At 39.6% G+C, this 25369-nt stretch overlaps 2 protein-coding genes across 3 annotated transcripts in view; one reads left to right on the top strand and one right to left on the bottom strand.

The window, feature by feature from the left end:
- Positions 1-24031, bottom strand: part of ARIH1 (ariadne RBR E3 ubiquitin protein ligase 1) — a 106084-nt gene extending 82053 nt beyond the window's left edge. Inside the window, exon 1 of one of the 2 annotated variants that reach the window (XM_027971558.2) lies at positions 23351-24031. In XM_027971558.2, coding sequence (XP_027827359.1) covers positions 23351-23719 — 369 coding nt within the window. In that variant the 5' untranslated portion in view covers positions 23720-24031. The remainder of the gene's footprint in view (positions 1-23350) is intronic. The other variant, XM_027971559.3, reaches the window with a different exon arrangement.
- On the top strand, positions 11339-12767 carry LOC121820017 (kelch-like protein 8). Its single transcript, XM_060418919.1, has one exon. It carries the CDS (start codon positions 12057-12059, stop codon positions 12600-12602), a length of 546 nt encoding a protein of 181 aa, XP_060274902.1. The 5' UTR covers positions 11339-12056; the 3' UTR covers positions 12603-12767.
- Positions 24032-25369: the final 1338 nt, after the last annotated feature.

The following is a 25369-nucleotide window of genomic DNA, read 5'->3' as shown; positions in this document are numbered from 1 at the left end:
ACAGCAAAGGACACTATAAGCAAGGTGAAAAGACAATCCTCAAAATGGGAGAAAATAATAGCAAATGAAACAACTGACAAAGGATTAATTCCCAAAATACATAAGCGGCTCATACAACTCAATACCAGAAAAACAACCCAATTAAAAAGTAGGAAAAAGATCCAAACAGACATTTCTCCAAAGAAGACATACCGATGGCTAACAAACACATGAAAAGATGCTCAACACCGCTCATTATCAGAGAAATGCAAATCAAAACTACAATGAGATATCACCTCACACTGGTCAGAAGGACCTCATCAAAAAGTCTACAAACAATACATGCTGGAGAGAGTGTAGAGAAAAGAGAATGCTCTTGCACTGTTGGTGGAAATGTAAATTGATACAGCCACTATGGAAGACGGTATGGAGATTCCTTAAAAGACTAGGAATAAAACCACCCTATGACCCAGCAATCCTACCCCTAGGCATATACCCTGAGGAAACCAAAACTGAAAAAGACCCATGCATTCCACTGTTCACCGCAGTACTCTTTACAACAGCTAGAACATGGAAGCAACCTAGATGTCCACTGACAGATGAATGGATAAAGAAGTTGTGGTACATGTACACAATGGAATACTAACTACTCAGTCATAAACAGAACGCAGCTGAATCAGTTCTAATGAGGTAGACAAACCTAGAATCTATCATACAGAGTGTGAATCAGTTCTAATGAGGTGGACGAACCTAGAATCTATTATACAGAGTGAAGTCAGCAAGACAAAGATAAATATCATACTCTAATGCATATATATGTAATCTAGAAAAATGGTACTGAAGAATCCATTTACAGGGCAGCAAAGGAGAAAAAGACATTGAAAATAGACTTACAGACATGGGGAGAGGAGAGGGTGAGATGTATGCAAAGAGTAATGTGGAAACTTACATTACCATCTGTACAATAGATAGCCAATAGGAATTTGCTGTATGGCTCAGGAAACTCAAAACAGGGGCTCTGTATCAACCTAGAGGAGTGGGATGGGGAGGGAGATGGGAGGGGGTTCAAAAGGGAGGGGATACATGTATACCTATGGCTGATTCATGCTGAGGTTTGACAGAAAACAACAAAATTCTGTAAAGCATTTATCCTTCAATTAAAACAAATTTTTTTTAAAAAGTGAAGCAGAAGCTTTATTATAGATTCTGCACACACACAAAAATATTAGGCTAAATATAGTTTAACGCATTGGTAATCTCCAATATGTTAAATAACTCTAAAAATTACAGAAAGGCTATCATGAGAAAGGATTAGAATCAGGTAGGTTCTAGAAAAAAGCTACAGAGAAACAGAGATTAACATATGGAAAAATTCAAAATCAGAGCTGTTCAAATATGAAATGCGCTTACTTCTAGAGCAGCTGTGGGGGGTTTAAGTCATGGTAGGCATTTAAGAATAGGCTCAGGGATCACTTAACAGGGAGACAGTGCACTTACTTGGTGGCCAGCATAACCTTTAAGATCTTCTTCATTCTTATTAATCTTACTCTACATGAATCAAAAATTGTGTTGACTTTGATATCAAATACCTGACAAGTTTACTGTCATCCTTCATTCTTTAACTATTGTTTATATATTATACTTTCATTCGTAAGGATGACTAGACGATTTTTGTAAATTTTAAAGTGCTAGTCTCACCCTTTCAGCTTTATAGTTGAGTGGAATGCAACATTATAAATCAAGCTACAGATACTCATATATTCCGAGGACCCAGTGTAACTATATTAATGCAATGTGAGTTGAGATGATTATAGTAATACAAAATAAACAAAATGTTTAGGGCCAATGAAATGTAATGATTATATTTTAAAAGTCAGACTGGTTAAGTAAAATTATATATACATACACATACATATTTTCTTTTCAAAGGACTATTACTTTCATATTAAACAACAATGAGGCTCACTCTAAGTTTTTGTTTTATAAGAACAGAAGGTTGAAAGATAAAGACATGCTTAGATTTGACTTTAAACTGCGTTATCAGTAATACGGTCCTCTAAGAACTTCACAAAAGAAACATTTTCTCATTGAGCAAAATAAGTCAAATCAGCTAATATCCCTTTAAATATATGAAGCATTTGTTATCTAGTGCATCGATAACAATTTCACAACGCTATTCACCTAGAACCTCTCAATGTTTCTGTCAGGAGAATGCAGACTTTGAGGACTACTGGTCTCAGTTTGCAATTTCATATATAAATCCAAATAAAGTTTACATTATACATGTGTGCATTCTATAACATACATCAATTTTTAGTGTTAAAACTTTGTTTTTAATGCTTAAATCAGAATGGAAAGTAGTAAATGTTATAAATACCAATTTTGGCTTGAAATTTTCTTGAAGATGGTACATATGTAGGATGCAAAGTTTAAATGGGGTACATAGTAGACTTCTGCCTCTATCCCCACACTGGTTTATTATTTATTTGGATTCATAAGCAACAGCATAAAGTCATAAAACAGCCCACTGACTGTACAAGTTAGTCTCCTGGGGCACAGAGAGTTGGAGAGAGAAAGGTAGAGCAGATCTGGGGAGACAAACAGAAAATACCCAGCACGTAAGACAAGAGCAGTCATATACGTTTTATTTATATTTAATGATGTAAAATACTGAGTTCCGAGCCCAACCATCAAAGCCTGGGCAAGCTACTTAATTCCTCTAAGTCTCAGTTTCCTTATCCATAAAGTAGTAAAAATACCATCTACTTCAGAGAACTGTTGTGATGACTAATATTCCCTTAACAACTGGTTCAAAACAAAAAAATGGAAACTATATTAGAGAATGAGAGAAGATTTAATTCAATGAAGTCAACAGAAGAGGAATGTGAACCATTCATAAAGGAAAAACATAGGGGCAAGTCTTCTTTTTATCAATAATAAAACTCATTCACATTTAATTTTGACTCTTCAAATCCATGTTTATTAGCCATGTTTCAGGAAATGTGGGAGTCAATGAGAATACCAAAGTTAACACACTGATCAAGGATTTTCAAATTCCACTAGCAAGAGAATAACAGATTATTTTTAAAATAATAGTATTATATATACAAAATTCTGAGACCCACTCAAAGGGAAAGACTCAAAGATGAAAAGATATTTAAGGTGAGTCTTGAAGTATTAATGAGTTTATTAGGGGAAAAGCATTTGAAAGGAAAAAAGACAGTCACAAAGGAAAATTTCACAGGGACTATCATTTCACAGGGACTATTATTTTGTTGTGTCAAGATGAGTGTGAAGAAATGATGCATAAAGTAGATAAACGTCAAATTATGAGAAGTCTGATCTATCTGGCTAAGAATCTTTTATCCTAATCTTCATCCTCTGGTAACCTAGTTAATGGAACCCTCTAGGCTCAAGAAGCCCTAGGCTTAGTAGGTTCCTCCTAAGCACCATTTCCTGTCCCACTCCCACTGCCTATCAAGACTGGTAAAGATACGGTGTACTTTCTCAGGCCATAAACAGACCAAGTATGGACATTTTTGACAGTCATAAAATTGAACAGGATGACCACTCAGAAAAAAAGGAGACATTCAGGATTTCCTAAAAAATCTGTGGTAATCACACCACACTGATAAGGCCCTATTTTCCATCAGTATCACCCTTTTCATTCTTTTAATTTTTCTGATGTTGCCAATGAGAACCTTCTAATAACTTCTAATATCTTCTAGCAAGACTTATCCAAAGGACTACTTTCCTTCTTTCCTAAAAACCAGCTACTGTCTTCAGAAGGCAAGGCTTTCCTTAACCAAGCAGCAAAGAGCAGTCTAACTACAACAAAAGTGCAAACACATCAAGGGTTGACCTGGTGTAGAAATAACAGCTCAAAAGACAAACTGGTAGGTGTGGGATTTCTGGGTAATGGCAATACACTAAGATACTCAACTATGAAAACCAGGCCAGAGCAAATCAAGAAACAGGATATAACTGAGATTAAGCTACACGTGGATAAAAGCAGGCATTATGGGTCCTAGTTACTGCCTTTACAGTCAAGGATTTATTTATGTGTTTGCCTTTCCTAGACTAGGCGCCCTGGAAGGGAAAGTGTTCTCCAATCATCTTTGTACACCGACTGCCAAAGCACACCAAGGGGAAGCACATGAACATGAAAGTTCAGTACAGATTTGGCAGAACATGATGACAGGAAGATGTATAATGTTTTTAGGAATAGTGTTATAAAATCCAAGAGGACCAATTTCAAGATAGACAGGGCCATTAGATCAGATGGAAAGGAGGCTTTGGTCTTTCAGCTTCCTATCTTGAAAGCATTCACACTACTTATCTTTTGTCACCTGAATTTTATACCTAGAAAGGAGCTTTAGAAATCATGTCCAAACCTTTCCTTTTGCAAGGGCAGGTTCAGACTATAAACAAAGTTAGTCTAAGGTCACACAGTAATGTAGGTGGGTCAGACTCTAGTCTTAGATAAGGTATGAGTTTTATAAGATAAGAAATATGAATTAAATAGACAAAGTAATTATTATGTACTTAAGAGCTTTATATATACACCCAGTTTGGGGAGCTTTCAAGTCCCCTTTTTGTTATTTACTAAGCATAATGTAAAAAAAATTTTTTTAATCTCATGATCCTGGAACTAATAAAATACAGTGTCATAACCACAATCCTGTATCTTTCCCTTCCTTTTCACACAGTATGTGTGGCAGGCCAGCCTCCAAGATGGCCCCCAGTGATCTTTGCCCTCCGGGATGTGCAGTTCCCTCCCACAGTGAATAGGTCTGACTTGTAATCAACTGCTGCTGTTTAGTCACTAAGTCATGTCATGACACTTCTGTGACCCCATGGACTGCAGCCTGCCAGGCTCCTATGTCCACGGGATTTCTAAGGCAGAAACATTGGAGTGGGCTGCCATTTCTTTCTCTGGGAGACCTTTTGGACCCAGGGATTGAATCCAGGTCTCCTGATTGGTAGGCAAATTCTTTACTACTGAGTCACCAGGGAAGCCCTGTATAACCATAGGACAATGCAGACATCACAAAGTAAGGCTAAACCATGAAAACATTTACTGTATCTGTCTAGGTTCCTTGGACTACTTGGTCTAGTTGGAAGTCAGCTAACTTGTAGCAAGGACACTAAAGTAGCCCAGTGAAAAGGCCCATGTGATAAAGAACTAGTCTCCTACCAACAACTATGTGAGTGAGTCCTCTTGAAAGCAGTTCTTCAATACAAACCAAGCTTTCAGATAAATGCATCCTAGGCTGACAGGACGACTACAACCTAATCAGAAACCCTGACCCAGAATCACCCCGCTAAGCAACCTAAAACTATAATAAATGTTTGCTGTTCTAAACCCCTAGTGCTACGTAATGTGTTATGCAGCAATAGATAACTAACACAAGAGACATTTAAAATTAGTCAATTAGCTAAAATAAAAGATTATTTTAGTACTATAAAGTTTTCAGCAAAGAAAACTTAAGTATGAGGATTTGACTCAGTCATAAAGTCCAACTAAGGTCTGAAAAAGTTTGGTATAGCAGAAAGAATTTCTATCTTAAGTCAAAAAGACCCAGTTTCAATGTCCTCCACCAGTCTGTAACAGAGAAACTCTGAGATTACCTGAGAAAATAATTTCTCAGCTTCTCTAACTTCAATTTACTCATCTATATAATGGAGATAATGCTACTTTCTTGGGACTTTGTAATAAACATGAATGAAAACACCTAGCATAGTTCATAAATAACAGCAATTATTACCACTTCTATGTTTACAAATCTTTCCTTACATAAAAATGAGTAAATTAGATCTTTTTCCCCCTCTATCCTGTTAATTTCCCAAATCTCAAACATTCCCTTACTCCAATCTTTAAACTGTCATACTTGCTAGCTGGAATTGAAGTTCAAAAGCCCACAGTGTGGCTGTATGCACCCATGGAAAGCAAGCTTCAAAAATCTCCAAGACAGATCTGATAGACTAAGGATATTGACTGATTTTAAAAAAATATTTATTATTCCATTCTCAGGTAGGATATAGTTAAGATGTAAACAACCATCCCCATCCAGAACCAGAAAAGCTGGATAATGTCCCAAAATCATGTCTGAAAACAGCAGAAAGGTGTGAAGGCAACAAAAACTGAAGAAGTTGGTAATTTTACAACTTCAGGGGTTTTTACCTGGAGGCACTTGAGAATTCTGGGAGCAAAGCAGAATGCTGATAATCTACCACAGAAGGACGCTATTGACAGGCAGAAAAGCAGTTTCCCCACCTGGAGATGTTCACATCCTGATATCTGGAACCCACAAATTTATAATACATGGCAGAGAGGAATTACTGTTACAGACGTAACTAAAGGGGCTAATTAGCTGACTTAGAGATTTTCCAGGTCAACCCAACGTAATCAAAGGGTCTTTTTAAAAGAAGGAGGAGGCAAAAGTGGAGAAAAGTACTGAAGATGCTATGCTTTTCTGACTTTGAAGGTTAGAGTTAAGAAGCCATAAGTCAAGGAATGCAGGCAGCCTCTAGTAGTGAAACTGTCAAGGGAACAGATTCTCCCCTAGGACCTCCAGAAGGAACACAGCCTGCCAACTCCTTGATTCTAGCCCAGTGAGATTCACTTTGAACTTCTGACTTTCTCAACTGTAAAATAATGAGTCACTAACTTTGTGTTAACTTATTGCAACAACAAAATTAAGCTAATACTGAGACTTGAAGGGGTAGAGGAATGGCTGGTCTTCCACCCAGAACATTTACTGAATCCTGGGATCACACAGGGCCAGGACTAAAAATCTAGAGCCTCTGAAAGACAGATTGGTGCTTCCAGCAGTCTGGGAATGAAATAAAGTTTGGGAGCCCTTAGGAGAGGGACTGCTGAAAAAATATCAGTTCTTAGTTGAAGGGGAAAAAAAAAAAGCCAATGGCAGCTAAGAGACAGACTAGAACTGAACAGGGCTAGAACTCAACCTTACTGGATTAAGACAGCCACTCGCCACCCTCACTGTCAAGCAGAAAGAAAAATAAAAACCCTCTCTGGAGGAATCAATCATCATTCAGAATCTTTAAATACTTTATATAGAGGTACTGGCATGTAAGCAAAATATGTCAAATGACAAGAACACGTGACTGAGAACAAAATAGTATGTGGAGACTAACAAAATTCAGATGTTGGAAGTTAGCTGACAAAACTTTAAGTAATAAATTCTTAATATGCTGGAGAATATAATGCAGAAGATGTAACACAAATGAAAAAGAAAAATATCACTAGAAAATCAGCATCAGTATAAAAGAATTAAATGGAAACTCCAGAATATAGTACCTGAAATAATTGAGGGGTGTTTAATAACAAATCAGACAAAGGAGAAGACATATGTAGAGACTCAGACAACGGATCAGTAGAAATCAATCAAATTGAAGCACAGAGAAAAAAGGATATAAGATACACAAAAGAGCATCGAACACATATGGAACATAATAACAAGCTCTAATATATATGCACCTGGAGGAAACGGGATAAAGGCAAAACTGAGAATTTCCAAAACACATAAGACATCACCCCCAAAGATTCAAAAGGATCTGAAAACACAAAGCAAAATAAACATAAAGAAAACCACAACTAGACACAAAGTCAAAAATATTACAAACACTCAGATTAAAAAGTTCCTTAGCTTCCTCCTGGGCTTCCCTGGTGGCTCAGAGGTTAAAGCGTCTGCCTCCAATGCGGGAGACCTGGGTTCAACCCCTGGGTCGGGAAAATCCCCTGGAGAAGGAAATGGTAACCCACTCCAGTATTCTTGCCTGGAGAATCCCATGAACAGAGAAGCCTGGTAGGCTACAGTCCACGGGGCTGCAAAGAGTCAGACACGACTGAGCGACTTCACTTTCACTTTAGCTTCCTCCTACTACCACAAACAACAGAAGCCAGAAAACAATGGAATCTTTAAAGTGTTGAAAGAAAACTACCAACCTAGAATTACATACATAGCAAAATATTGAACAACGGGGGGTAAAATAAAATTGTTTACACAAAAAATGTTTACTAAGTGACTACTATGTGTCAGGTGGGCTTTCCAGGTGGCAGAGTGGTAAAGAACCCACCTGCCAACGCAAGAGATATAAGCAACCCGGGTTCGATCTCTGCGTTGGGAGGATCCCCTGGAGAAAGGCATGGCAATCCACTCCCAGTATTCTTGCCTGGAAAATCCCAAGGACAGAGGAGCCTGGCAAGCTACAATCCACTGGGTCGCACAGAGTCGGACACGACTAAAGCGACTCAGCACTCAGTGCATCAGGTACTATTCTGGGCACCAGGACTACCGCAATGAATAAAACAAAGCCACTGCTCTCACAGAGCTTCCATTTCAGTGTCAGAAGCCAGAATATAAACAAACTAATGGAATATGTCAGGTGATATCTCTACTAGCTATTCCTTGAAAAAACTGAACATCCCATTCCATTTCCAAACATCTTTACAGAACTAGTCATATTTTATGATTCACATTTCTAGTATTTGTTACATATTAGCACAGCATCTAACATAGCTTATGTATGTTTCTGATTAATCAGCAGTAATTCCTAACCTGTCATATATAACCCATTACTAATTTAAAGTAAACACATAGCGTGGTTAGTCATATATTGGTTAGTCATATCTCCTGTTTGCAAGCCAATACTATGTTTCCTTAGTGATTTAGAAATATTTCAGAATATCAAAGCAGCAACTCTCAATCTGTTTGGCTTCAGAACCCTTTTTAAACTTTAACACTACTGAAGGCGCCAAAGAGTTTTGTTCATGTGAATCATAACTATCAGCATTTATGTTAGATATCAAAACAGAATTTTTTTAATATTTATTAATTCATTAAAAATAACAGAATTAACCCCATTATGTTAATATATAGCCCATTTTTATTAAAATAAATTGTATGTTCTAAAACAACAGACAGAAAAAGTGCACTGCTTAAGTCTCTTTAATATATGGGTAAATAGAGAACAGTTGGATTCTCATATCTGCTTCTATATTCAATCCTCAAATATATTGTTTTGTTTTTAAAAAAAAAAGTGTCTCACAAAGACATGTAGAGTTGGAAAAGGCAGGAGAACTTTTATAGCCTTTGCAGATAACTGTGGATTTTTTTTATATTACACCAACACTCAAAAGGTGGTAGTTTCTTATAGGCTAGCTGTAAAATAGAATCTGAAATCATATCAAAGAACTTTTCTTACTCTTTTCATATCTTGTACTTTGAATGGATCATTTACCAATGTATGACTGTAAAATATCACAATTGATCTCTGGAAAATCAGTCATTTGAAAAATACTGGTTCATTATGTTAAAAGCAGATCTTCCAAATGTTGATATATTACACAGGATCTCATCACCAGGATATTGTCAGCCTCAGTCTCACAGTGGCAGATATGTTTTCCAAAATTCTAATTTGCACTTAAAAACTTTAAATATTTCTCACTGGCAACAAATACTATAAGCAGTTTTTTTTAAATAACAGGTGTATTTGGAGAAATAGTTACCATATGTTTATTTGCTATTTGTCTGAATAATCAGTTTGTCATTTTTTCCAAGTAAAATTGGTGTTCCATCAAGCAGCTTGTTCAGCTCAGAAACCAATTAAACGCACAAATGTTTTTCTTCAAGACAACCTCTGTACGTGAGTATGCAGAAGTGCCACATAAGACATGTGTACTTAAGAAACTGTGTACTTAAGGGATAAGATACACTACTACTAATAATTTTTACTGCTTCACCCAGGACAATAAGTGAAATGAACATTTTTTAATGAATGTGTGGCAGTGAAAAATAAAATGACTAGTACTCGTATAATTAGTGCCTCTGACTTGATCTGTGCTAAGGTTCCCATGGTTTTACACAACCGTCCATTGCTTCTGCACTATCAGGACAAATCCCAGCATGTTAACAGACAAATAACGTCCTGAAAAGTTTTCCTCTCATGGACCATACTTTGAGAACCACTGCATTAGAGTGACTCAGTTGTTTTTAACGTGACTCTCAATTCATGTGAGTGCCAGAGAGCTACATGCAAATAAAGTAAAATCTGAAAGAGTCGCTGTATAGTCAAAGGTTTTAAAAAGCTTGCATTCTTGGAATTCAAACACTTTTTTCTTGTCACCTTATACTACTACTGAAGTATTATCTGGAAATCATAAAATAATTTATTAGTGCCAGAAGAAAATCGTGTCCGGCTCTCTTTGGTTTACAGATAAGGAAACCAAGGAACTAAAAAACTAAGGGAAAAACTTCAAAGAACATGTGTTCACTGAGTTTCTACTACGGCTATTAGTGTGACATATGCTGTGGACGAAGACTCGGCTCTTACTTTCAAAACCCTCAGAGCCAGCTAGTGACTTAGGTATTGGGATGACCATATTACAGCCTCCTGTATTATCCATATAAAGGGCTACGCAAACACAGGTACAAGAGCAGTGATGGCAGGGAAGAGGGACCTGGTAAGAGGTATGTAATATCTGAGCAGGGTATGAGTAGAAGGGTATCAGGCAGTTAGAAAGACGACTTCCCTGGTGGTATAGTGGATAAGAATCTGCCTGCCAATGCAATATAGGAGACCCAGGTTTGATCCCTGGGTCGGGGAAATCCCATGAAGAAGGGCATGGCAACCCACCCCAGTACTCTCACCTGAAGAATCCCGTGGACAAAGGAGCCTGATGGGCTACAGTCCACAAGGTCACAAGGAGCTGGACACGACTGAGTGACTGGACAGCAACAGCAGCCAACCCAGGGGACATGGGTTCTATATCCAGTCCGGGAAGACTTCTCATGCCTTGGAGCAACTAAGCCCCTGTGGCGTAGCTACTGAGTCATTGTTCTACAGCCTTCAAGCCGCAACTACTGGGCCTGCATGTTGCAACTACTGAAGCCCCTGCACCTAGAGTCTGTGAAAAAAGAAGCCACTGCAATGACAAGCCCGTGCATGGCAACGAACAGTAGCCCCTACTCATCGCAACTACTGAAGCAACGAAGACCCAGAGCAACCAAACCCAGCGCTACCAAAAATAAAACAGTGTAAAAAAGAGAGAGAAAGAGCAACCACAAAAAGAGGGATCAGCATGAACAAAAACAGGAAAACATAAATGTGCATTTATACAGTAAGAAAGTACAAGTAGTGCAACTGGGAATGGTGGGGAAATTACAAACAGCAGCAAGTAAGAATGAAAAAATTACCAGAAATCAAGGTGAGGAAGCCACGAACACCATATTAAAGCATCTAGGCTAGACATATGATAGAAAGTATGGGTCCGCGGCTGCAGGAACCTGGCAGCACGGATGCATCCTTGGCGAGGCCGGGGACAGGGGCGGGGGTGGGGAACCGAGCGGAGGGAACCAGCCGAGGACTGAGCAAATGACAGTGGCATTTGAGTAGTTTTCGAAAACTATGTGAAGTTTGGTGGACTGCATCTACCTTCTGCCTTCACCCCATCCTTTACAAAAGAATAAATGGGATGTTTCAGAAGAGAATTGTATTAAAAGAGGAGTGTTGCAAATGGCTTCAGAAGCTGTGAATGCAAACAGGCTAGGAATTGCTTCACAAAAGGGAAAAGACAACAGCAAATAAAGAACAGATCTTCACTTGGTGATGGAGAAGACTCCTTTCTCTTTGAAGCAAATGAAGCTTGGAAAGATTTTCATGGTTCTCTTCTTCAGTTTTATGAAAATGGAGAACTCTGTGATGTCACACTGAAGGTTGGCTCAAAGCTAATCTCCTGTCACAAACTGGCATTGGCTTGTGTTATTTCCTACTTCAAAGCCATGTTTCTCTCTGAAATGGCTGAAGCCAAGCAAACACTGAATGAAATAAGAGACTTTGACGGTGATGCAGTAGAAGACTTGGTAAAGTTTGTCTATTCTTCAAGGCTCACTTTGACGGTTGACCATATCCAGCCTCTCTTATATGCAGCCTGTATTCTACAGGATGAACTGGTGGCTAGAGCTTGTTGTGAATACACGAAGTTACATTTTCATCCCTCCAGCTGCCTGGTGCTAAGAGCCTTTGCAGAAAGTCACAAGTGAATAGACCTAATGGACATGGCGGATCAGTATGCCTGTGAGCATTTTACTGAAGTGGTGGAGTGTGAAGACTTCCCAAGTGTGTCACCTCAGCATCTCCATAAGCTTTTGTCCTCCAGTGACCTCAACACTGAGAATGAAAAGCAGGTCTACAGTGCTGCCATCAAGTGGCTTCTTGCCAATCCTCAACATCATCCCCAATGGCTGGATGAAACACTTGCACAGGTTCGTTTGCCGCTGTTGCCAGTTGACTTTCTCATGGGTGTTGTGGCAAAAGAACAGATTGTCCAACAAAATCTAAAATGTAGAGATTTATTAGATGAAGCAAGAAATTCCCACCTTCACTTGAGTAGCAGAGCAGTACCTGACTTGGAATACTCTGTGCGGACTACCCCAAGGAAGCATACTGCTGGAGTGCTGTTTTGTGTAGGTGGTGGAGGTGGATCAGGTGACCCCTTCCACAGTATTGAATGCTATTCTATCAACAAAAACAGTTGGTTCTTTGGACCAGAAATGAACAGTCGAAGGCTACATGGATGTAATCTCAGTGGAAGGTAAAGTGTATACAGTGGGTGGACATGATGGCAATGAACATTTAGGTAGCATGGAGATGTTTGATCCTCTCACTAATAAATGGATGATGAAGGCATCAATGAACACAAAGAGGTGAGGAATTGCCCTGGCTTCCTTGGGAGGCCCAATTTATGCCACTGAAGGGTTAGATGACAGTGGCGTACAGTGGCACCAGTGAATACTCCCCGGGCAGGTGCTGGCTCCATGGCTCTCGTGAACCATGTTTATGCAGTAGGTGGCAATGATGGAGTAGCTTCTCTGTCTAGTGTGGAGAGGTATGATCCACTCAGTAAGTGGATAGAAGTTAAGACAGATGGGTCAGCAAAGAGCAGGCAATAGAGTTAGTGAGCTCCATGGTTGCTTATACGTTGTTGGTGGTTTTGATGATAATTCTCTGAGTTCTGTTGAGCGGTATGACCCTCAAAGCAACAAATGGGATCACGTAGCAGCCCTTACCACTCCCAGGGGTGGAGAGGGGATCGAAACAGTGATGGGCAAAATCTTTGCAGTTGGTGGTCATAATGGCAATGCATATCTAAATACAGTGGAAGCATTTGATCCAGTGCTGAATAGGTGAGAGCTTGTTGGATCTGTGTCTCACTGCAGAGCTGGAGCAGGTGTAGCTGTGTGTGCCTGTTTAGCCAAATCCAAGATGTAGGTCACGGATCCAGCAATGTGGTTGACTGTTATGTGACTTGAGTTCCAGTCACCAACAGTTTAGTCATATTTGATAAGCAAGAAAGACAAGCAGGATTTTGTAACGGCCACCTTCGAGCAGTTTTAACTATTACTAGAGGGTCATGTAAATGTAAACTGTTGTATGTGATTGAGTACAGCTTTTGGAATGGTAACTGAAGAATTACTAGTAATAAAGTTGCTATTTCCCACTTTAACAAATAATGAAGTAGTGAAAGAAGACAGTCTAAGCTGAAACCTCCTCCTCCAAAAAAACAAAAAAGAACTGTTTAACAGAGTGGAGTGCCAGAACCTTGAAATTAACTTTTTTTTTAAAGTGTGGATGAATGAACATGCAGAATCAAGTCGCTTGCTGAGCTTTACCTTTTGCCTAAAGGCGTTAACCTTAGGCATTGGATTTTTCCTCTGGGGAGATTAGAACCTGTTCATCAACACAGAGATATCAGGACTCTTAACAGACCTGCTCCATCTGAAGATCATTTCTCCTTGGTGCTGATGAATTATGCCTTGCTTTTTTCTAGGTGTTGATTTGTCAATTCCTTGGACATTTACAGAAGTAGGAAAAATGGTTCATCTTTCTGAGTGTCAGCCTATAGGATTATAGGCTTCATATCAGTTTTTTTTTTTTTTTGGCTTCATATCAGTTTGAATCGTTAGGACACCAAAAGATCTAAATGAACGATTCCATCTGAATGAATCTACACTTATTTCTTCATGTGAAAGGGGTTTTGTTTCACAGTAATAAAAAACGGAACCAGATGAGATTATTAGAGGAGAAGGCTTTAGAGTCAGCATTATTCCAGTGCCCATTTGTGAGACCTTGAATGGGAGTGGAGCCCATTACATGACTCCCTAATGAGGCAACTCCAAAAATATGTTTAACACTCTTTGATTTAATTATTTCATTCTGAATCTGAGATTTATTATCTTTCTATTTTGCCACCATCACAGTTTTTCTAACTGTACAGAATGTGGATTTATTTATTATGAGAAATTGAATTCATTTCTACAAAAACCCTTTACAGACTTTATTTGAACTGTTGATTAGTTCATATCCATCTTTACCAATAAAAGATATTGTAAAAGCAAAAAAAAAAAAAAAAGGAAATATGTGTTTCCTATTTAGTTAAAAGGAGAGGAATAACAAATTTCAGAGTAACTTCATCAGGGCCAATTGGATACAGGAAATGCTGGGGCAGAAAAGAATCACTGACTTTCAAATTCCAAGAATGGTTGATTAGTAAATCAATCAAAGGAAGAACAGCCTTAAAGAGAAAAGGCAATAAATTTGTTTTTAAATGGGTTTCAGAGACCTGTCCAAAATGTCACAGATTTCAATGAGTCCACATAAGAGGTTTTTACTTATACTTGCTAAGAAAATCAGAAAATACTTCTCAGTCTCTAGCATATACTTAATCCCTAAAAAACTATACAATTGTGACTGAGAAAGGATATAATATGTAATTGGAATCAGTTAATATTTGAATTAGAACTATGACAGTTTCAAAGCAGATAGCAAAGCAAGTCTGGGGAGAAGTGTCTGGGATTATAGCTATTCTTAGCATTGTCTAAACAAATGTCTTAGTAATAAGGAAATGTTACCTAATACTTCATTATCCGCTGTAATTTTTGCCAAAATGTATTAAGTGCATAAGGTCACTTGTGACACTTCTTATAAATGGAACATAAGAAAAAGGGAAAAGTGCTATCCAGCAAGTTTACATTAAGGAAAAAAAGTTACATGAAAAAGCTCCCAATACAGTATTTAACCTTAATACTAGTATTCTCATTTTTAAAAAAGAAAAAGCAGGGCCTCTGAAACGTTAATCTGCCAGAGCAGATGCTAGCTCAATAAGACCCTTTAAAACTGCCTTCTAAGATACCAAACTACCCATTAATTTAATTCAAACACCAACTGACATCTACCATAGACCAAGATTAAGAAATGAGGTATCATTCAAGATGGTTGGATGGCATCTCTGAGTCAATGGACATGAGTTTGGGCAAACTCCAGGAGATGGTGAAGGACAGGGAAGCCTGCCATGCTGCAGTCCATGGGCTTGCAAAGAATCTTAGCTACTGAACAACAATTTCGTTGGACTGTTTTCCTTTGTTTTTGTATCTTCTCACTTATCTGATTAAACCTATTCTTTGGCTCAAGTTTTTCAGGACAAAACATTGTGGGTGGGGAAGGACCATAGTAGGGTGCGACTTCATTTCAGAAACTTAAAATACATGACTGTAGAAATCTACTGATGCTATAAGACATGCCCATTCTTTTGGAACTGAAGATCCAACACTGGACCACATTTTAATTAGCTTGGGCAGTTTTTATTTACTTTGTTTTAAACACAGTAGGCTTTTTTAAACACTGAAAATAAAATAAGGCAAGGACTGCCACTACCATCTCATGGGTCCCAAAGGATTCAGTGATCCCAGGTTAGAAGCAGCCTCAGATTACAGATTATTCTCTCACCTAGTAAGTGATCACCAAATGCCAGTCTAACCACTCATTCTTCTATTTATCCCATCAGTTAAAGGGAATAATTAATCTATTTGTAAGGTTACATACTAACCAAAGGTTACTGATATCAGTATCAACCTGATATTGATATAGTATCAATATTAAAAGATGAACCGTATAAATAGCCAAGATCTTAACAAAGTTATGGGCCTGTGATATTATACCTAGTAAAGGCAATGTATAACTGAAACTTAGAGAAGTAGGCAACATGCATAATCAGAGATACCGGTTCACTGTCATAGAAGAGACAAAGAAAAGAGAACTGATTAACTTCAAGAAAAAGTTTTTCCTTCATGCTTCCAAACAAAAACTGTTAAGAAAACAACTGGACTTCCCTGGTGGTCCAGTGGTTTAAGAATCTGCTTGCCAATGCAGGGCAGATTTCATATGCCACCTGGCAACTAAGTGCTTGTACCCTAGAGCCGGAGCTCTGCAACGAGAGATGCCACCGCGATGAGCAGCTCCTGCACCGCAACTAGAGAAAGTCTGAGGGCAGCAACGAAGACCCAGTGCAGCCAATGAATGAATTTTTTTTTTAAAAAAAGAAAACAACTAAAAATAACAAAGGGCCACCCTAGGAACAATGGACCAAAGTTAAGCTGTAAACAGTTTAATCCCTTGTTTTGTTTTCTCAAAAATCAAGAGTTAGAATGAGCTGTATCACAAACTAGTTTATTGTCATTTACTCATAATTAAGCAGACTGGAATGTTACAAAGAGAGGATTATTAAAGACACTGGACAAGAACAATAACTTTGCTTTCAACCCTGGTTGTACATTAAAATAAACCAGGGAAAACTTCTGTTTAATGATAAGGTCTGGTCCAAACTCCTAGAAATTCACTTGCTTAGCCTTGGGTTATGAGTCCCAATATAAAGAAGTCTGAATGAATAAACTGCATCAGTATCAATATACTGATTATGATACTATATACTAGTTCTGCAAAATGTTATCATCATAGAAAAATCAGTAGGGGATCTCTGTGCATTATTTCTTGCAACAGCATTTGACTCTACAATTATCTCAAAATCCTAAATGTGATGAAAAAATTCCCAGGTGATTCCACTATGTAGCGAGTTTAAAAAAAAAAAACCAACAGACTGGAGAATCTCAGATTCCTGCCAGTTATTAATAATTCCAAGAAGCTGCAAACTATTCTTTCAATCTCAGCCACTGAAGGTAATTAGGAATACTTATCATTTAAAGATATAATATTTTGCAAAGCCAAACACAAATAATTTACAGTTATTCTGAACTAAAAAATCCAAATTACTATACACTGCCATTAGTATATAAATTGACTGGACAGTAAGCATTATACTATAGTTCTCATTCGCCTCTTAACTGAGCCAGATTATATGTATCATAGTAAGCAGCCTCTCAAATGGCCCCAGGATCTACCTCCTCATCTTCACACTTTTGTGTAACCCCTTCCTCTTAAGCTCCTCACTTAAAACAGGTAGAGTACCGCAAAGAGATAGGATGCCATTTCTGAGATGGTGTTACAAGTGTGGCTTCCATCTGGGGGGTTCTCTATCTGAAACCCGCTGCCCCAAAGGAAAGAAGCTACTGTGTCGTAAGCCACTTTTCAGTGAAGCCCACATGGCAGGGAACTGGCCAAAAAACAGCCAGTGAAAAATCCTGAGGCCTGCCAAGAGTCACATGAGTGAGCTCGCAAGGGGATCTTCCTCTAGTCAAACCCTGATAACTGCAATCTAGCCAGTGTGTTGAGTTGCAGCCTTGAAAGAGACCTTGAAACAGAGGCACCCAACTAAGTTGAAGTCAGAATCGTGACCCACAGAAAGTGTGAGATAATAAATGTGTGCTGTTTTTAAGCCACTAAGCTTTGAGGAAAATACAGGGCTAAAAATAATACATATAGCTGCCACACACAAACCCACAAGAAAGTAATCTGATCTGGTGACTTCTGCCTATCTTTGTTCAGAGTATCAAACCTCCCAGCTTTTACAACATTATCACTTATAATTAACAAACTGTTTTACCTGAGGTGACCTCACCATCACTGGAACACAGCTTCCTCATTCTTATTTCAATTTCTTAGAATGGCTTCCTATCCCTCTCTTCTATCCACCTAAATCCTAGACATCTTCCAGATAAAACTCACAGATCTCTTCCATAAATATCTATTACAATCCATTTAGCACTGATCTAACAGCTTTAAGAGTAGAAATTCAGAGACCATGAACTCCTTAAGAGTCAGTCTCACATTTTCTTCAACAGTACTGAGCAACTGCATTTACAGTATTCAATTCCTTATATCCCTTCCCGTGTATCAAATAAAGAAACTCTCTCAACTACTTTTATTTTTAAAAAATAAAAATAAAAAAGCCGGGGAGTGAGAAAGGGTGAAGAAAACCCAAATGTTCCAACCTAGAATATGAGATTGTCACTGGTTTGGCTTGCATGTTTGAAATAACTGAGTATAGACCACTCTAATCTGAAGAATAACAGTAATGATAACAAATCCCCTCCACGAGTAGCCTAGTTAATTGTTATTTGTAGGCTCTCTCTTTAGCTAGACTAGCTCTCTCTCCTAGTAACCGTTCAGGCTCTCGAAATTTTCCTTTTATTAGTTTCTTAAACAATTTGCCTTCCATCATTAACCCACTCTATAGTATTTCATCACTAGTCATTACACATGGAGAAACACTGCTGTTAAATCTCAACTAGACCAGTAGCTCTCAAACTTTAGTTAGCATCAGCATCACCTGGAATGCTTGTTAAAACAGACTGCTGGATCCCACCCCCACAGTTCCTGATTCATGACTAATGCCATAAGTGATTCAAAAAGAACGTAACTTAAAGCTTGTAACTCAAGGAGATCAGCTGGAGGGAAAATAAAAAGCTCAAGAAGAATAAACTACACCAAACACCTCAATGGCTTCAACACACACACACACACACAAAATCCCTCCCAACCCAGTTAACCAATCTAAATTTATCTTGATATGCCCACTTGAGGTCAATTTCATTGAAACAAGGAGGACCTCCAATTCACTGAAGTTTTTTTAAAAGGATATTAGAAAAATTAAGCATTAATGTAAAAAAGACCAATCTAGTAGTTCAACAGTCCTGTTTTAACTTCCCAGAACAAAAAAAAGGTGGGGGAGGGAGGGGAGAAGCAGACAAAAACTGAAGGTTCTATGACGTAAAAATTAACTTGCCAGTTAGGAGAAGCAGTGGCTAGACCTGACTCCGGAGAAGGCGATGGCACCCCACTCCAGTACTCTTGCCTGGAAAATCCCATGGATGGAGGAGCCTGGTAGGCTGCAGTCCATGGGGTTGCAAAGAGTCGGACACGACGGAGCGACTTCCCTTTCACTTTTCACTTTCATACATTGGAGAAGGAAATGGCAACCTACTCTAGTGTTCTTGCCTTGAGAATCCCAGGGATGGGGGAGCCTGGTGGGCTGCCGTCTATGGGGTCACACAGAGTCAGACGTGACTGAAGTGACTTAGCAGCAGCAGCAGACCTGACTCCTGAACCAATACACAATACACTGGACTATACTGCCTCTAATTTATGCATGAAACCTCAGTTTAGAAGCATCTCAAATATTTTAAATTAAAAATGGGCAAAATATTAAAGACTTCATATCAACAAGCCAACAGAAAATTTGTTGTCTTTTAAAACAGGTTATTAAGAATAATAAATCTTCTAATAGCAAGAAGCCCACCCACTTCTCCTTTGCTTCCTCTCTGATCACTCACATCCAACAGTTCCATGAGCCTCTTCCTCAGCATATCCTTTAAATGTGGTATTCCTTAGAGTTACTTGCCCTTCTTACTCATTCTCTCTGAGTCAAAATCATGACACTGGGTGAACTATGAACATTCCAGTCGTTCAGAACTATCACTGGACTGGCTAAAAATATAAGATGCTTAGGCTCCAATTTAGACTTGACTAATGAATAACCATCTCTGGGAATTGAGCCCAAGAATCTCTATGTTCCCCACCTCTATGTGCTTCTTAGGCAAGAACCATGTCCTCTATAGTGACCAGCACACACACAAGGCACAATCAACATTTGCTAAAGAATGCTGTGGAAACAAAAAACAGCACATTTAAACATCCTTGAATTCCAGAGTTATGTAGTGTTAGTTTAATAAATTACTTAGATATTTAGACAACTACATTAGATACCCACTGTAATATTATTAACCACCTTATATTAACAATGCTAGTTAAATATAGCTAGGTAAATAAAGGACTTTAAGCACTTCTCTACCCTTAAGATATGTTACAGAAAACCCCTGATCTTAAAGATCAAAAGGTAAGTAGCCACAAAGAGTTTAAATAAAAGAAGATCAAATTAAACAAACAAAAGTTACAGAGAGCCAGAAAACCAAGAGCTTTCTAAAAGAAAAAATGTTAACTCGATTGAAGACTAGAACTAACCAGCAGTTATCTACAAATAACACTATTAATCTGTTGTTGCCCAGAAAAAGTAATCAAATTCCCCCAGGGAAGACGCAATTAACTTGGCAAATGTTTTTACATTCAATCTTTTTCTCCTGAACATTTATTTTCAAATTCACTAACATACATGATTCATATTGAAAAGTAGTACCAGAAAGAAGGGGATTTAAATTTTTTAGAATTAACAGCAAGCTCCCCGATGTGAACTAAGTTAATAAAACAGTTTTTAATTTACTTAAAACTTACTATATATTAAACCAACATTAGATTTAATTGAAAAACCTGTATGACTGATGTTTAAAGGCTCTATGAATATAAACTGATCTCATAAATCTATAAAAAGATAAACATCCCAAAAAGAGGTAAAATGAGCAAAAGCAAAGGGCAATTTACGAAAGAAATACCACTGCCCAAAAAACTCTTTAAAAATTCAACCTCATTAGTTTAAAAAAAAAAACACAAATTTAAAAAATGATGACCAATCAAGGACCATGGAGGGAAAACTAGTATAACCTTGCTGAAAGCAGCGTGCTAGTATTTATTAAATGGCTGAAAATAAGCACAAGTTTGGCTCAGCAATTTATCCTAACAAAATAAAACATCCAGACATTTATCTGTAAGAATATTCCTAGTGAGGTTTATAAAAGATGAAAACTAGACAATAAAAAGGAAGACCAATAACAACAGATTGACTAAATTAGTTTAGATCTGTAATTGTGTAAGCACTTGAAAAATAGTTACTTATTGACAGGAGAAAGTTGTTGACCTTCCCTCTGTTTTTGCAACCTGCTTTTTTCCTACTAAAAACATAAAAAGAACTTAGTTTTATTCTGTAATTATCATTTTTTCTAAACATGTATACCTCATCCACAGATCTGGAACGATTAGTGTATCTCTCTCAGTAGCAGGTAAAATAATTATTTTATCTTTTCTTCCCCCTCACCTCATCAGTTTTTTTCTTACAATGTAATGTGTTACCTGTATAACTTAAGTTTAAATCTATTAACATAAATAATCTATAACACAACCAAACCCTAGTTTAGTGCATCATTTGCCCAGTGTATACCATTGTGAGAAAGAAGATCTGGGGTAAATCCTATCCTTTGATCTACTGATCTTTCTAAATATGAACTTTTAACAAAGGAAAAGATAGTCATTTCAGCAGTCCTACGTAAGAGCACCCTTAACAAGTAGTAAACTAGGAAAAAAAAAGAGTTGTTTCAAAAATCCAGCATGAAAACATGGTTAAAGTAAGACACCTAAAAAAATTCTCTAGTATTTTGTAGTTCTTAGTTCAGTTTATCCATGTTTATTTCTCTTCCTCTAAACAAACAAAGAAAAAACGATGTCACATGCATTAGCTACATCTCTGTTCCAGAAGTGACATAAAGAATTTGTAGGGTTTGGCCTCAGTGATTGAGGACACACCTAAGAGCTGAAAAGGCTGAAGGAGATTTAACTACATGAAAACATACTAGAAGAAGTTGGGTAATAAACATCTATAAACTTTAAAAGGTAATTAAACATTCGAATAAGCCAGGTGATAGGTGTGAAAGCATCAGATTCAATACAGATTTACTATATACTTTATAAAATAAATAAATGAAAAGGGAATTCAAGGTTTCACTGTAAATTCAACTTTCCTCAAAAAAAAAAAAATTCTCCATTTAGTGACCTAAGACCTTAAATACTGTATCTGTAGATCAGAAAGAGCTATAAAACTTATCTTTCTTTTACAACCCTTCAATTTCCTCTTCAGACTACATTATCTACACGAAAGTTTGAGATTTCCACTGTTTAGTAATAGCACTAAGTATCACAGGTTTTTTTTAAACTATTATTTAAACACTATCTTCAAACAGGCCTAAATAGATGGTTTCATTTTCAAAAGAAAGTGTCTTTTTTACTAAATACTATAAAAAATTAATAAAGACAATCTATTAATCATGCAAGCTCAACAAGCACGCAGTGACATACTGCTTGTTTACCAGTGAATATTAGTCAACCAATTTTAAGAGGGGGAAGAAAAAAAAATAACATACTAGAAGGCTATCGTCACCTGCTGCTCACCTATACAGTTTACTTCCATGAAACTAGTGTTTTCTAAGGATTATATTGAATCAAGACTCCATTTTTATTCTGCAGTCGTACCCATGACCCCCTCATTTTTCTCCAAATAAACTGAAACTTTTGATTTTCTAAAGCTCAAAAGGCAAAATATGACCCACAAGATTAGATGAGGTGAGGTTATCAATTTAAACCGAGTCCTACTTACCGACAATGAAATACAAATTATCAGAGAAAGGAGTCCAGAAGCAGAAAGTCTCTAACTTGCTAACTCACAATAAGAGTCTTGTTCAATATTACACAATAACACTGCGCTTTGCTGTTGTTTGAGCTGCAAAGGCTGGGTATGCAAGTTGCAGCAACTATGCCAACAGCTTCAAGTATGCTACAACTGAGAAGAGTAGCAGTTAAAACCCAAACGAACAGCAAACGTTAAAAAAGATACAAGCAGAAGCCTCACCATTAGAAAAGATCCATCAGCACCTCTCCCAAGAAACAGTTCCCTTCCCCCACTTTTAAGTAGGCACTTAAGACTGCCAAGCAGATCCATTTCTTTATTAACTGGTGCCCACTTGGGGCAACTGTACACCAAGCAAGCCCTCAGGCCTACTAACCCCTTCCAAAAGTGCTCAAGTGAGACTGAAAGCCGGGGAAGCCGTCTTAGGGGCCCAGATCTCCTCCACCTCCCATCCCGCCCCGCCCCTTGTAAGCTCTACTGAAACCAGAAGAAGGACACCGAGCCCAGGGACCCGCAGCAATTGCCCGCAAAAAAAGTCTGAGGCGGCCGGAGGCCTCCGCCATAGCAGGACCTGGAAAGCACCGCCCCTAGCGCACCTCCCCACACCCGGCGAATGTCTGCTCTATCCCCAGCAGAAGAGAAGACAGGGCCGGGAGGCACCAGGCTAGGCTGCGCACCAGGCCCTGGCCTGCCCCTCGGGGCCGCGCGGACCGCCCGAATCCGCTCCCGGGTCCGGCTCGGTCAAGCTGGCGCGGGGGCCACACTCACCTGGATGACCTCGTTGACCTCCCGGATACATTCCACCATGTGTTGCAGAATCTGCTCGGCCGTGAGCACCTCGTAGCGGTAATCCTCCTCCTGCTCATGCCCCGGCCCTCCGCCGCCGCCGCCGCCGCCGCCGCCACCTCCGGGCCCCAGAGCGCTGCCGCCGCCGCCGCCCGTCTCCCCGCACAGCAGTCCGTCCCGCTCCCCGCCGACGCCCAGCCCCGGCTCCACCAGCTCCACCTCGCCCAGATCCAGGTTATCATCGTCCGGCTCATCGTCGTCCTCGTCCTCCTCCTCCTCGGCGCCGCTGTCCTCCTCGCTGCACTCTTCGTCCTCGTCGAACTCGTAGTTGTAGCCCTCGTCCGAGTCCATGGCGCGACGCGCGGAGGCCCGGCGGACGCTGGCCCTGAGGCGGGGAGAGGGCGGGGACGCCGAGGCCCCGGCTCTCGCTCCGGCTCCGGCTGATGTCCGGACGCAGGCCTGGCTCCGGCCCCGCGGGCCGCGGCTCCTCCCCGGGCGCGGCGGTTGGCGGTTGGCGGCTAGCGGCGGCGGGGAGGGCGCGGAGGAGGGAGGGAGGGAGCGAGGGGGCCGCTTGCCGCCCGCCTCAATCAGACGCGGCTCCGCTCAGGCCTCCGAGAGAAAACAGTCCCCAGCGCCACCTCCACGGCCGCTGCTACCGCTACTGAGCCAACAAAGGGGCGTGCGTCACCGCGTCGCGCTGCGTCGCGCGTCACCGCTCTTGACGTCATCGCGCCCCGCCCCGCCGCCCCTGCGTGGAGTGCGGGGAGACCCCATGGCCTCGGTTTGCCCTAGGAGCGCGGCGCCGCGGGAATCGCATGCTGGATTCCGGCTGCGGTCGCTGTTTGGGCCCTCAGCAGCGAACAGAGTACTGGAGGAGCCTGTGGCCATTGGTCGCCGAGAGCGAGAGGGGCCTGGTCCGCCCAGGTGGTGGATTTTTCCGCAGGCCATGAAGATCCAGCTTCTCGCGCAATCCTTTGGGGATGCCGGCCTTCCCCCAGGGCCAGAGAGACCCTTCCCGCCGGCCCGGGAGTGATTCCAAGAATATCTCGGCTGTGGAGCTACTGTTCCTGTAGCGTGGGCTACTCAGTGGAGTCTGTTTTATGCAGAACCTCTAAGCTGTGTTGCTGGTGAACCCCGTTTTAAGTAATTAGATTGTATACTCTCCGGACGTGCTGTGATTTTTAAGTCGCCTACAGTGACGTCATTTAGCGTTTCCTGAACTCAGGTTCAAGCACTTTATTTAAGGCACTAAACTGTTAAAGTCATGGCTTGCCTTAATTGAGTACTGTGTAAGATTTTTACATACATATTTCTTATCTTCATGGAGCCACAGTACCCATTTTATACCTGAGACTGAAAAGGAAAGAGACTTGAAGACCACGGAACATTTGTCCTATGTTTTAGCACCTGGGTGACCTTAAATAGCAATCATAAAAATAATTTAAAATGCATAATATGTATTACATGCAGCATTATATATAAAATGGGTTGTAAGATAATACAATGCAGACAATACTAGAAATAGATACAGGGACCAAATAAAGCAGAGAGATAATGCCTGTCTCCCATCTGGAAATATGTGAGCTGAGAGTTGATAGATGGCCAGGAGTTTAACAGAGACGGTAGGGAAGATGATCTAGCCTGAGAAAATAACAAAAGCGAGAGCACAGTAGGCATGAAATAGTTTAGTTTGGGGAGCTTAAAATGCAAGGAGGGTAAATGACAAAATATCAAGTTGTGAACAAGAGAGGAAGAGTATTTTATGCCATTCTAGGAGACGTAAATCTTTGTAGATAGGACAGAAAAGCCAGAGAAATATTCTGAAGGAAGAAGAGGCACGAGAAAACTTCCTCTTGGGATAACTTGAAGGACTGGCCCAGGTTGGAAAAATTTTTAAGTCTGAATCCCTAATTTACTGATAAATCTTACCTTTCAACAGTTTCCCATTGGAATCTGATTTTGGAAAGTGAAAAATACCTTTATAATGGAAATAAGCCTTAT

Source organism: Ovis aries, chromosome 7, assembly GCF_016772045.2.
Source record: "Ovis aries strain OAR_USU_Benz2616 breed Rambouillet chromosome 7, ARS-UI_Ramb_v3.0, whole genome shotgun sequence".
NCBI classification, from domain to species: domain Eukaryota; kingdom Metazoa; phylum Chordata; class Mammalia; order Artiodactyla; family Bovidae; genus Ovis; species Ovis aries.
The sequence above is the reverse complement of the archived record's forward strand: the minus strand, read 5'-3'. Positions and strand labels throughout refer to the sequence as shown.